Here is a 13,661-nt window from a genome sequence, read left to right on the forward strand (position 1 = left end):
TAGTCGGAGGTCGCGTCCGGGGTCTGTGTCTCCGCAGGGTCTCTAGTAGCAGTGTTGGCGGCGAACAAAGTAGGGAGGCTCTTCAGAGTTCCTCGTGTGAGCTGTATGGGGTCCCCCCCAACCCCCGCACCGGGAATGTGGCCCAGGCCAAGAACCACAGAGGAAACGCATGTGGGGTCACTTAGAGTTCCCCCGCGGATGCGTCCTCTCAGAGGCCCAGAGAGTCTCCAGAGTCGGGGAGCGGCCATCCAGTCGGCAAGCGTGACTGGGCCCGGGTCCTGGGAACCGGGACCGCACGGACGGGCGCCGCAGCGCAGCCCGCCGAATCCCTGAAGCAGCCGCGGCCTCCCGCTGGCCGGAAGCACCGCCTCCCGCGAGCCCTGCGCTGAGCCGCGCGCTCTGTCCCGACGCGGCGCGCGCTATCGCGATCCGGCTGCGGGTGACGTGGCGGGGGCGGGGCCTGAGCGGTCGCGGCGGGGGCGGCGGCAGCACGACCGAGCATCCCGGAGGCGCCGGGCCACCGCGAGGTAACGGGCCGCGGGCGGGCGCGCCGGGCGAGCGGGGCTGGAAGAGCGCGGCCGGGGAGTAGGGGGCCGGGCGAGGGGAGCGGGCCCCGGGGAGCCAGGCCCGGGCCGCGCCGGCGCCGCGTGCGGGATGCAGTCCCGGGAACCCCGCGCGGGCCACGCAGGCCGCGGGCACGTGAGAGACCCTGCGCGTGAGCGCGCTCCCTTCTGAGGGGAAAGCCGTGCGTGTGAGCGGTACCTTGAGCGTGAGGGGAATTGCAGAAGTGTAAGGGCTGAGTGTGTGAGGAAAGACGCCGCGTGTGTGTGTGTGTGAGAGAAAGAGAGTTGGTCTGAGGGTGACTCAGAGTGTGCGAGACGCGGAGTGTGAAGGTGACGCTGTGTGTGAGAGAGACCCTGGGCGTGAGCATGACTCCCATGAGTGGGCGAGAGACGGAGAGAGGAGATGGTGAGAGGCCGTGAGTGTGAGAGAGACCGCGGTCAGAGTGGCCCCGAGTGTGGCCCTGGGAACACGAGAGAGAGCGCATGTGGGTCTCATTCTGTGAAAGAACCTGTGCTGCGTGGGAGAGACTCAAACTGAGCAAGGCTCACGGGGCAAGACTGAGCATGTGAGCGCCTGAGCCGAGCTCTCTGGGAGGCCCTGGGGGGCGGACCGGCTCCTGTTGGACTTGGAGTCTAGCCTGTTGAAGGGAGGACGGTGTGCTCGGCTTATTGTCTTCATATCCCGTCATCTTGTTTGATCATCTCATGTTAAATGGAAGACGATATTTGTGAAGCATTCAGAGAACTCTTCACTAAGCACTGAGCAAACTGTCTGGGCACCACTTGTGTTATAGGCAGTGATAAGCAGGAATCAATATTTAATTTAACATTTGTTTTTGAATACCTCTGTGTGCACTGATCTGTGCTTGGTAAAAAGAATTCAATCTCTGTCTGCCCTTGATGGGGGCGAAAAAAAAAAAAATACTGCCAACAAATCTAGCGCCCGGTGGCAGAAAGTTCAGCCAACTGCTGCTTATCTCTCAGGACTGATGCCTGATTTTGAAGATCTGGGAGGAACAGACTTTTGAAAACCTGTGAGTGCTTCCTGAAATCATTTTCAACTCTCTTTTCTTTTCTTGCTGGGAGGCCCTTGAGTAAACGACCCACCCAGGCTGCTTGCATTGCTGAAGCCCTGCTGTGTATTGCTGGCTTTTGCTTGCCAACTTTGGCCTCAGATTATCATTTAAAGTTCTTTATATTTGAGTTTTCTATCATGACAAATATGTGGGAAACCACAAGCCTGATGTTCTCCTATCTGCCTCCTTCCCTGTCTATCAAGGTATTTTTATTACCGCCTAAAAGTAAATACTAGTTATATGGCTGATTTCCCTGGCATTTCTTGGTACAGGAAATTTCCTGACCTATGCCCTCTGCTTCCTGTTGTAGTCTCCAGGATGTGTGGATACTTTTCTATAAAAGTGACTGAAGTGGTGCTCATGGGACCCGGGACAGAGGGAGCTGCAGTTGTCTAGACATGCATGATCTGAAGTGACCAGGCTAGTTTTCAAGACAGGTGTTCAGTTACACCCCACTGTGGGTGTAATGGGACTTCTCAGAAATTGAGTGCTACCCCTGCTGGGCATGTCAAAATTAGATTTTACAAAAGGAAATAGGGTCTTGCTGCTTACTAGGTTCATGTTTGGCTAAGTTACCTCTCACTTTTTGTTGCAGAGATTAATTCGACAAGACAGACACTTGGAATTAGGTCTGACTGGGGAGACTTCATTTTCTTCTTTGTACCTGACCATTTATGATGAAGTGGCTTGTGAAAGTGTAATGGTTGCTTATTTCCTCACAGGTGAATAAAATTGCTCTGCTCTTTGTTAACTTTCTTGGATCTTTGTGAGTTGTAAAGAGTTTTAGTTACTTGAGTACAATGTGGGTACAATAGTAATAAAGAGAATGGCTCACACATAATTAACAATTATGTAACACTAAAATTTATTAGATAAATTATATATTTATTATATCTCTTTCTAAAGAATAATTGTGGTGGTTTCCGACTCTTTGCAACCCTGTAGGCTGTAGCTTGCCAGGCTTCTCTGACCATGGGATTCTCCAGGCAAGAATACTGGAGTGGGTTGCCATTTCCTTCTCCAGGGGATTTTCCTAACCCAGGGATTAGAACCTGGGTCTTCTGCATTGCAGGCAGATGCGTTATCCTCTGAGCCACCAGGAAAGACCCATAATTAATGGTACTTGCAATGAGCAAGTAAAAATAGGAAACCGAAGCCATGAAAAAGACTAGATATCAAATACTGTTGAAAAGTGAAGACATCTGTTCATTGTGACTGGGAAATGAGTTTGATCTTGAGTTTCCTGGTATCCTAGATGAAAACTCAAACATAAACAGTCACATAATTTTCATTATTTATGAAATAATAAAGTACAGTAGTAAATATACATAAATAATAAATATATACACATATAATTTAAGTTTAAGCATTAAAAAAAGCAATGCATTTTCATCGTGAAGTTTTGTAAAACTCAAAGAATTTTAAAAAAGTCTTTTGTGTTATCACTGCATTTAAGATTTTATCTTTTTTGACAGCAATTTTTTTGGCATAGTCATCAATTATAAAAGTTTTCAAATCTAGCTTGTAAAATATTCTTCATAATTGAACTGTGAAAGATCCACTTTTTCCCCCCCCAAAATTGCATATATTATTTTCATGGTTAAATTTTCATGAAATTTTAGTGGTCTGATGAATTGCTTTATTATTTGCCTCAGGAACTTGGGAAATAGGATAAAAGCTATCAGAAAGCTATATCTGTGTCCTTACAAGTGGGGTTTAACACTAGTTTCTCAAGACAAGAACGGGTGCGTGGAATTGTTTAATGGAATTTATCTGTAACAATGATTTTAGAGACTTTTAGAGAAAGGGAAACTGAGACATACACACTCAGGGACACAAGGAAATGTGTGGAGAAAGATGTCAGCCAGAATGCTGAGGAAAAAGGTGGGAGAATGGTGTTAGAGACAAAGGTGTATGTTAGAGAAAGAAAGAAAGTGAAGTCGCTTAGTCATGTCTGACTCTTTGTGACCCCGTGGACTGCAGCCTACCAGGCTCCTCCGTCCATGGGATTCTCCGCGCAAGAATACTGGAGTGGGTTGCCATTTCCTTCTCCAGGGGATCTTCCCGACCCAGGGATCGAACCCAGGTCTCCCACATTGCAGGCAGACGCTCTAACCTCTGAAGACGTTTGTTTGATGAGCTCTGAAAGCCCTGGACTCCTTTGGTTTCTGGAAACTGCAAATGATTCACTGTGACTGGACCATCGGAGGGACTAGTCTGCAGCAGGGGGTCTAGTGATAAGGCCCTGCTAAGAAGGTTGAAATTGATCCTAAACCTCTCAGGCAGCAACTGAGGGAGGGTTTCTAACTGTGCTTTGATACCAACCAGCTCAGTAGATAATAAGGTTATTCTGTGGTGAAACTGAGGAGCCAAAGCAGTTTTTTCCTGTTGTAAGTCTGTCTCCTACTCCTGAGCTACATCCATCTCTTTCATGGAGGTGGCCCTTTTTTTTTCCTCTCAGAATTCACATAATTTTAGCCTTCCATTTTCAGGTGTTCTAGATCCTTGCTGATTTTATGTTAACTTGTTCTATTGATGACAGGTGTCTCGACATTTCCAACTATAATTATGGATTTATCTGTTTTTCCTTTCAGATCTATCAGTTTTTGCTTCATGTATTTTGAAGCTATCCTGTTGGAGGAGATACACTTTCAGAATTTTCTTCTTGGTGAATTGACCTCTTTATCATCTCTTCTTATCTTCTTACTCTGAAGTCTTTTGTCTGATGTTACTATAGTTAACTCCCCGTTTGTTTTGATTACTGTTTATATGGTTTTTCACCATCTTTTTATCTGTGATTTATTTGTGTCTTTATATTTCTAGTGGGCTTCCTATAAGTTGCATATTGGATTTTGCATTTTTATCTAATCCAACAATGTCTGTCTTATAATTGATGGGTCTAGATCATTTACATTTTGTGTTGTTACTGATGTGGTTGGATTAAAATGTGCTGCTTTGCTAGTTGTTTTCTGTTTTCTATTTATTTCATATGTTCTTTGCTTCTGTTTTCTACCTACTTTTGGACTGAGTATTTCTTTGAGCTGTTTTAGCTGTACTGTTGGCTTACTATTTATACTTATTTTTTTAGTGGGTGCCCTAGTTTCTCAATGTACATCTTTAATTAATTACAGTCTGTCTTAAATAATATTTTCCCATAGTACATATGTATAAGTATTTATTAAGTTATGCAGGTAGAATTTGTCCACTTTGTAGTTTATATGTAATATCTCAACATATACCTTATATAATATTACATCATTTTCACATATATGAACCTTACAATAGTTTAACTCCCAGTTCTTTTTTTCTATCTTTGTACTGTTGTCATACATTTTACTTTTACAAATGCATTAACACTGTACTGCTACTGTTTTTGCTTTAGGTAGTTAGATATATTCTAAAGCAATTAAAATAAGCAAAAATTATATTTTTAATATTTATCTCAGGCCATTTGATATTGTCGTAGAATTCTCTCTCTTTCTGTTCTTTGGGTTTTTTTTTTTTTTTTTTTTTTTGGTTGTGCCTGGAGGCATGTGGGATTTTAGTTCTCTGACCAAGGATCAAACCCATGTCCCTTGCAGTGGAAGTGCAGAACCCTAATCACTGGACTGTCAGGGAAATCCCTGTCATACAACTCTTAGGTGCTCTTTTTTTCCCCCCTCCTTCTGATTCTTAAGGTTTTCTTTTCTCTGCTGAAATTCCACCTCTGTTCGTACATGTTGGCTAATGTTTTCATTAAAGCTTTTCATGTATTAATCATAGTTATTTTCTTTTTGTTTGTTTGTTTGTTTGTTTTTAATTCTTTTTTTTTCTTTATTTAAATTTTTATTTTCACTTTATTTTACTTTACAATACTGTATTGGTTTTGCCATACATTGACATGAATCCGCCACAGGTGTACATGCATTCCCTGTCTCATAGTTCCAGTATCTGGATCATTTCTAAGTCTTGTCCTGTTGATTAATTTGCCTTTTGATAGTGGGTTGTTTTTCTTGCTTTTTTTAGGTGGCTTGTGATTTGTTACTGATTGGCAGATAAAATATGTGGGAAAGCAGAGACTGAAGTATATACTTTATTCTGGGCAGAGGGTACAGCTCTTCTTTTGCTAGCCTGTTAATGTGGAAGTTTGAGTCAGAAATGAGTTGGGTTTGGGTTTTATTGCTGTGGTTACCTTAGGCGCACTAGCGGCTTCAAATTGCTCTGCTGTTTCCTTGCCCTGTGTGTGTGTGTGTGTGTTTAGTCACCTCCGACTCTTTGGGACCCCATGGACTGTCAGCCACCAGGCTCCTCTGTCCACGGAATTTTCCAGGCAAGAATACTGGAGCAGGTTGCCATTTCCTACTCCAGGGGATCTTCCCGACCCAGGGATCAAACCTGCGTCTCTTGTGCCTCCTGCATTGGCAGGTGGATTCTTTACCGCTGAGCCACCTGGGAAGTGCCGCCTGGCCCTGAGAGTGGATTTTTCGGTGTTTATGCTCCACCCTCAGCTTTAGGTCTTCTTTGTGCACCTGTGCCTCAGTGCACACTCTCCCACAGCCTTGTTGCTGGATGCTTGCTCACCGGGTGGTGGGGAGTAGAAGGCTTCTCTGTTGTTTTGGATCAGCCTCAGCCTTAGGCAGGCCCCGTTGCCCTGGGACTGGGAAGTGGATCTTCCTATGGTCTGGACCAGAATTTCCTGCCTCTTCCCCAGCCAAAGAGGGTGGTTTTATTTTTCTTTCACTTGGTCTCAGCTGCTTTGGGAATGACAGAGTTTGCCCATTTCCCAGGGGTTTAAGATTGTATTCTTTAGAGGAGGGAGCAGGTGGACCTCTGTATTTTTCCCAGAGCAGCCGCTCCTTTCCTTCTCCAGGCCAGCCCGCCTGAGAGGCTTTCTCTGGCACTGTATTTCCCATGAGCACCCACGGAGGTCTCACTGGAGAAAACCCTTGGAGTGTCTATGGCTTTTAATTGACTTTTATTAGTAATAAATTTCTAAACTTGACCTTTAGTAATTTATTAAAAATTGTACTTGAATTCTTCTTTCCTGCCTGTATAGTGGTTCCATCGTTCTCCTTCTGCCACAGGTAAGCCAGAGCTTGCATCTCTCTGGGGATACTCGTTTTTCCTTAAATTTCAGTCTCGTTGGTTGGCCTGTATCCTCATCTCGCTAATGACTTCAAGAAAAGTTATAGTTCCGTAGATTATCTGTTTTTTCTTGACATTGGAGTGGGAGCGATGCTTTTCTCAGCTTGCTATATCTTAAGTGAAAGTTAAAAGTCAAGGCAATTACATTTCATATTGTTTTAAAATTTTCCAGTGAAATGAGCTTATCTCTCTTTCTCCCCCGACCCTGTGATAAAATATTTATTTGGTCTTTGTCCACTGTTCCTGTTACACACCTCCTGAAATTTCCTCATAAGAGCCATAGATAGAGGCATCTTTTGTTATAATATTAGTTTTGTTCCCAGTTCCTCAAATAGCTCCAGATCAATAAAGGTTAAGTGAATGTCTTTTATTATTTATATAACAAGCTTCTTTCAACACTCATGAGTCTATGTCAATGAAGTGATTTTTGGAAGCATCTAGATCTCTGAGGATGGGGGTTGCTTGCTCCAGGAACCTACCCTGTGATTAGAGGGTTGGAAGTTTTAGTTAAGGTCTGACCTCCTGGGAAGGAAGAGGGTCTGGAGGTTGAATCAATCACCAATGGTCAATGATTTGATTAGTATTGCCTTTGTAATGAAGCATCCAAAAGGAAACCAAAGGGGCAAGTTTTGGAGATCTTCCCATGCCTCTTTCTTCTTACCTTGCCACCTGCATCTCTTCCATCTGGCTGTTCCTGAGTTACAGCCTTTACAATAAACTGGTAACCTAGTAAATAAACTTTTCCTGAGTTCTGTGGGTTGCTCTATCAAATTAATTGAACCTGAGGAGGGAGTAGTAAGAACTTCTGATTCATAGCTAATTGATCAGAAGCAAAGGAACACCTGGAGTTGGAATTTGGCCTCGCAAGTTGGGTGGAAAAGGGCTGTTTAGTAGGATTGAGCACTTAACCTGGGGAATCTATTGCTGCCTTCAGGTAGATGGTGTAAGAGTTGATTAAACTGTGGCAGACACCAGATCTACTTGGTGTTGCAGAACTGTTTGGTGGAAAACATACACATCTTGTATCAGAAGTCTAAGCCCCAGCCCTCTCTGCCAGCTAGGGTGATAAATAGGGGAAGGCCAGGTTCTCTGCTTGCCTCCATGTTGGGGTGAGTGAAAAAGTGCCACCTAAGTATCTTTGCACTTTTTTTTTCTTTAAGGAATGTAAGGGAGGGGAGAAAAAGACCTTTTCCCTTCACCCACTTTAGGTTCCTTGGGTGAGGTGTTGTAAATTACACTGGTAAAAGACAGACTGACGAGAAAAACAATCAAGTTTATTAATATGCATAGAGCATACACATGAAAGCACTCACTGATGAATGAAGACCCTTCACCTGACTCTTATGTGAGTCGGTAGGCTCCTCTGGTGTTTCCTAGTTTTGTTTTCAAGCATATCTGAGCTCACCTGACAAAACAAATATTTTCCCACATGCTTGCAGAGAGTCACCTTCATGGCTTGGTGCCAGGAATGAAAGGCAAAGTGGTGCTGCCTTAAAGCCAGGCCTCATAATAAGCAGAAGTAGGCTGGCTCAGCTCCTCTGGGAGTGGGGGAAGGGTCATTAATGGCCCCAGAGAAGCTTTTTCACTTGGGCTGAGGTCTGGACTTTGGAGCAGGGCTGGGCAGGTAAGGCAGGAGTTTTGAGTGGGGCCTGTGGAGATTGGAGTTTTCTACTCACTCTTGAGTGGCTGTGGTTCACTTGCTCTGAGCTCCATGAGGTAGGACTCCAGCATACCCATTTTTGTGACTAGATGAGAAGCTTCTGGGAAGATGATGTACTGTTCCCATTCTTATTCCTGGAAGTTATCTCTGTGACCTTAAAGGACTGACTCCTCCTGGGTGGAATCAAGTGGCCTATCAGATTCTTTCCTTCTGAAGATGAGGAAGATGAACTAGGGGTTGGGGATCTGAATTCCCAGTTCCTGGGGCACAGGAATTGAGGGAGCGAGAAGGCCCTGCTGAGTGCAAGGTCAGGAAGGTGCTTGCCTTCCTCTGGCAGATTCTGGGTTTTTCATCCGTAGGTTGGTGTGGGATCCAACTTCCTTGAGGTTTCTGGACTGGCCCAGTCGTTATCCAAAAGTAGGAGTGAGTGAGTGAGCGAGCGTGCGTGCGTGCGTGTGTGCATGCATGCATGTGCACACCATCTCCCTACAGGTTGCCTGCCAATGCCATATCTGTGGATAAGAGGAGCCTTACAGTTATTGTTTGCCTATCAAAGTTCTGGGTCCTGTTATGGGGGAATCTTTTTGCACCCCCAGGTGGTAGTGAGGGGTGTGCTGAGGAGGAAAGCAAATAAGCCAATAGCAGATGAGTCTCACGTTAGGGTGCCCCCTGGATGCTCTTTCTCCATCTGGTCTTAACTATGTTATCCCTCTCTTTAGGGCACTTGTGAAAAAGAAAGGTTGAACAGGCAAGCAGCAGTGTGGGAAGTAAGGTAAGTGGTGTGGACATAGCGACACATGGGTGTATATTTTCATGGAGTTTCTCTCCTTGGTCCAGTCTCTGCAATAGCATTATGCCCTATCTTTAGCATCTTCCTAGCCCTTCCCATCACATCTTCATGTTCTTTACTGGCCTGAGAGTAGCTATAGACCTCTCCACATGTGGCTAGAGACTGCAGAAGTGCCTGTTTATGTTTGGGCAGAGGTAAGTGGGCATGGAAAGTGAGAGCCCTGGCAGGCTGGCTAGTGCTGGGACTTTGGTCTTCTCTGCAGGGCAAGTTTGCAGGTTTTAAGTTGGCAAGAACAGAGCAAAATAGAGAATTTCCTGACAGTCCAGTGGTGCAGACTGTAGGCTCTCAGTGCTGAGGGCACAGTTTCAGTCCCTGGTCAGAGAACCAAAATTCTACAAGCTGGGCAGTACAGCAAAAAAAAAAATAAGCCAAAAAACAGAGCAAAACCTAAATCTCAGGGAGAATTTATGCTGTGGATAAACCTAATGTTAGCCTACCCTGGGCATCCTGTTTGAAGTCACCAGCATATGGTGCCTGAGTCCTTTTGGTGTCTGTCTTAGAGCAGTGGAGGTTAGCCTGCCTCCATTTCTCTGTATCCTGTGGTGGGAACTGAGACAGGCTCATTGTATGTAGGTCTGTATATGAGTCACACGGTCCCTACATAAGAGGTGGGCAGGAAAATCGGCCTGCTTTGCAGGTCTAAACTAGAGCATTATCAGACGTTACCCTAGACTGACAGTACTTACATTCTTTGCAGGCTGTAGTAAACACAGGTGAAAGAAGCAGATGCCATGGAAGCCAGGGAGCTGGAGAGTCCCACACCCGCATACCATCTCGTTCCTGAGGCCAGCCAGCCTAGGGAGGAAGAAGGTGACCACATGCTGCCTCAGCAGGCCACAGAAACTATGCAGCTGAAGAAGGAGATCTCTCTGCTGAATGGCGTCAGCTTGGTGGTGGGCAACATGATCGGCTCAGGAATCTTCGTCTCACCCAAGGGCGTGCTGGTCTACACTGCCTCCTATGGGTTGTCACTGGTCATCTGGGCTATTGGTGGGCTTTTTTCCGTTGTGGGTGCCCTTTGCTATGCAGAACTGGGGACCACCATCACCAAATCTGGAGCCAGCTACGCTTATATTCTTGAGGCCTTTGGGGGCTTCATTGCTTTTATCCGCCTCTGGGCCTCACTGCTAATTGTTGAGCCCACCGGTCAGGCCATCATCGCTATCACCTTTGCCAACTACATCATCCAGCCTTCCTTTCCCACCTGTGAGCCCCCGTACCTGGCCTGCCGTCTCCTCGCTGCAGCCTGCATGTGTAAGTCTGAGGGCTGGGTGGGGGAGTGTGTATGGGGGGTGATTTTTATAATGCTAATGGTAATTTGAACAGCCTATTTTGCTTTTTTGTGTATGTATTGGGAAGAGAGGCATCTTAACTTTTTTGAAGAAGCAGTTTTACCGAAGTCATTTGTTCCTGAGATCAGTGAGGGTAAATGATAGGGATGGGGGAAGTTTGAACCTGTCTGTGACTTTTGGTGCCTCCCTTTCCTTCCACTTCTGGCTGTCCCTGAGTTCTGTTCCTTAGTCTACGTGATAGGTTGGTGAATGTCTTATATTTATCTTGTCAGATGTTTAGATTGGTGTCAATATGGCTAGTTGAAACTTGACCCAGGAAAAATCCCTCAGTGCTGAGGCTTTTATTCTGCTACCCCCACCCCCCGCCCCAAAAAAAGTTATTTTGCTTCCCCTCTTTTAATCTTAAACCAGTTTAAAGCCATCAGTGAGGAAATGGTCTTCTTTAGACTATGGGGGTCCCAAGACTTTCTATCCTGTAGGCACATGGTGAAACCACTCCTTCTTGCAACTTCTACTCTCTGCAGGCTGATCTAAGCAGCAGGCACCACACCAAAATGGCTTTTTCCTGTTGGTGTTTCAGATTTCTTTTATGCAGACTGTGTAAACAAGCTCCTTCTGCAGCCAGTAAGGAAGGTGGCTTCTTCCCTGTATTTGGATTTCTGAGGACAGAACCTGAGAGATCCCAGTGGATCTCTATCTTCCTTTTTCTTATGAGGTAGTAAGGAGGAATTTTGTGTGAAATCACTGGACGGGAGAGAAGATTATTGTGAACTTAGTCCAGGAAAGCTAGTGTTTTAGCTGAGAAGTGACCCAGAAATCACTGTGTCTCTTAGCCTGGTGCTGCCAGAGGCACTTAATTATACTGTTTTTTCCATATCTTTGTTTGCAAAACTTTGGCAGTATATGTGGTTTATCCAGTGTTAAAAATAGACTGACAGTACCTTGGAGTTAGCAGTAAAGGATTGTACAATATGCTGTGTTTCCTGACTTTAAGGAATTTATTAAAGACAGATATTAAAGGAAACTTTTCTATAGATACCTGTGGGAGGAGAGAAGGTGGTTACTCAGCTATGTATCTGATAGGGTTTCACCAGGGGTCTCTAGCCTGACTGAGATCTCTAAAAAAGGCAGTAATTTTCTGATTATAAAACATCTTTGTTAAGGAGAAAGTTAAATTAGCCTCAAATCACCTGTAATCTACCCTAAGACAGGAGTACTTTTAATAGTTCAGTCACATTTCTTTCTGTTATAGAATTGGAACCATATTTTGTACATAACTTTATATTCTACTTTTTAAACTTAGTATATCATGAATTTCCCTCCCTTTTGTGAAATGTTCAAAAGAAACATTTTTTAAGTAGTATATATATATATCTTCTGTTATATATATATATTATTTTTATTAAAAGATAATGCATAGGCCCTACAGACAATTAGAAAAATGCAAAAAGAAAAAAGAAAATTAAAATCACCCATGATTTTACCTCTGAGAGAACTATAAATATTGTGTGAAATACCTCCCAGTATTTTTTCTTTTTCTGTTTATTCATCATTTTAAAAGAGTACCCTTGAGATCAGAGCTTCCCTGGTGGCTGCAATGCAGCCTGCAATGCCGCAGACATAGATTCAGTCCCTGGGTCAGAAAGGAAATGACAACCTACTCCAGTATTCTTGCCTGGAGAATCCCATGGACAGAGGAACCTGGCAGGCTATGGCCCATGGGGTGGCAAAGAGCTGAACACAGCGACCCTTATGATCATACTCTTTGTGATTTGTATACTGTGTTAAAAAATTTTTAATATTAAATTCCTTTCATCAAATATTGCTAGAAAACGTGATTTGGGACACAGAAGTAGTTTCCAGGTAGTGTAATGGTTAAAATCATAGACTCCCTAGGAGTTCCCTGGTGGTGGCCTAGTGGTTAGGATTCTAGGCTTTTGCTGCCCTGGCCTGGGTTCAGTCCCTGGTTGGGGAGCTGAGATGTTGCAAGCTGCTCTGCCTGGCCGAGAAAAGGCGGCACTGGTGGTGGTGGAGGGAGTGCTTCCCCGGTGGTCCAGTGAGGTGCCTCACTTCCACTGCAGGGAGCATGGTTTGCTCCCTGATCAGGAAACTAGGATCTAAGATCCTGCATGCCATGGGGAGGGGAGTGGGTTGGGGGAATTATGGGTTGGGGGCTGGGGAATCATAGGCTCCCATGCTAGACTGGGTTTGATTCCAGCTTTACCATTGAGTAGCTATTGACCTTGGAGGAGATATAATTATTGCCTTAATTTTCTTGTTTGTAAAATGGGAATATTGATTGTACTGTTGACTGGAAAAAAACACACAAACTAAATGTTGAGAGTTAGGTTTTATTTGGCAGACAAAACTGAGGACTTAAGCCTGGGGCACAGCATCTCAAGATAGCTTCTGAAGAGGTAAGGGAGGAGCCAGGATATATAGGAATTTTTGCAGCAAAGACCAGTAGTTGGAACATCAAAAGATTACTGTTTGTTTGTTTTTTTGCTCTGAGGCATGTGGGATCTTAGTTCTCTGACCAGGGATTGAACCCATGCTCACTGCAGTGGAAGCTCAGAGTCTTATCTACTCGATCACCAGAGAAGTCCCGAAAGATTACTGTTAATTAAAGAAAACCAGATATCCCAGGTTAAAGAATTCAGTGCTTTTCTATTTATGAGAAAAGTCAGGGGTCATTGACATCCTTCCTTTGATATATACCTCTGCTTTCTCATCCTGAGTCTCCTCAGGGTACTCTGTCAGGGAGTGGCTGCCTGCTAGTTGGTGGGCATCCTGTTTCATCCTGAGTTCCCTTGGGGCTCTCCGAGGGGCAGCTGTAATGGCTTGATGGCTGCAGCATCCGTTGTTTGGCTGATAGGGCAGGCAGGTTTTTTTTTTTCAGTTTGTTGATAGTATCTATCTGAAAAGATTGTTGTGAGGAATAAATGAATCAGTACACATATAATACTTCTCTCTGCCTGGCATGTAATGAGTGCCTTATAATATTATTATTAAAAATAATCCTACTATGGGAAATGTTTGTGTAGAAATCATTTTCAGAGTTTTTTCATATTCTAATAGGGTAGAATTATATAAGAG

General features: G+C 44.4%; 1 protein-coding gene across 16 annotated transcripts in view; it reads left to right on the forward strand.

The window, feature by feature from the left end:
• The first annotated feature begins 470 nt into the window (after positions 1 to 470).
• SLC7A6 (solute carrier family 7 member 6) overlaps positions 471 to 13,661 on the forward strand; it is a 35,175-nt gene continuing 21,984 nt past the window's right edge. For 5 of the 16 annotated variants that reach the window (XR_009596303.1, XM_042231839.2, XM_060398418.1 and 2 more), the window contains exons 1-3: positions 471 to 527; positions 9,143 to 9,195; positions 9,971 to 10,527. Coding sequence is in view for 15 of the 16 variants with exons in the window: in XM_042231839.2 (XP_042087773.1) it covers positions 10,005 to 10,527 (523 nt within the window). In the remaining variant the exon portion in view is untranslated. Of the gene's footprint in view, positions 528 to 713; positions 1,598 to 2,234; positions 2,362 to 4,233; positions 4,308 to 6,679; positions 6,703 to 9,142; positions 9,196 to 9,970; positions 10,528 to 13,661 lie in introns of those variants that run through there. The other 11 variants (XM_060398419.1, XM_060398423.1, XM_060398427.1 and 8 more) reach the window with 6 other exon arrangements.

The sequence above is a fragment of the Ovis aries genome, chromosome 14 (assembly GCF_016772045.2).
Source record: "Ovis aries strain OAR_USU_Benz2616 breed Rambouillet chromosome 14, ARS-UI_Ramb_v3.0, whole genome shotgun sequence".
NCBI lineage: Eukaryota > Metazoa > Chordata > Mammalia > Artiodactyla > Bovidae > Ovis > Ovis aries.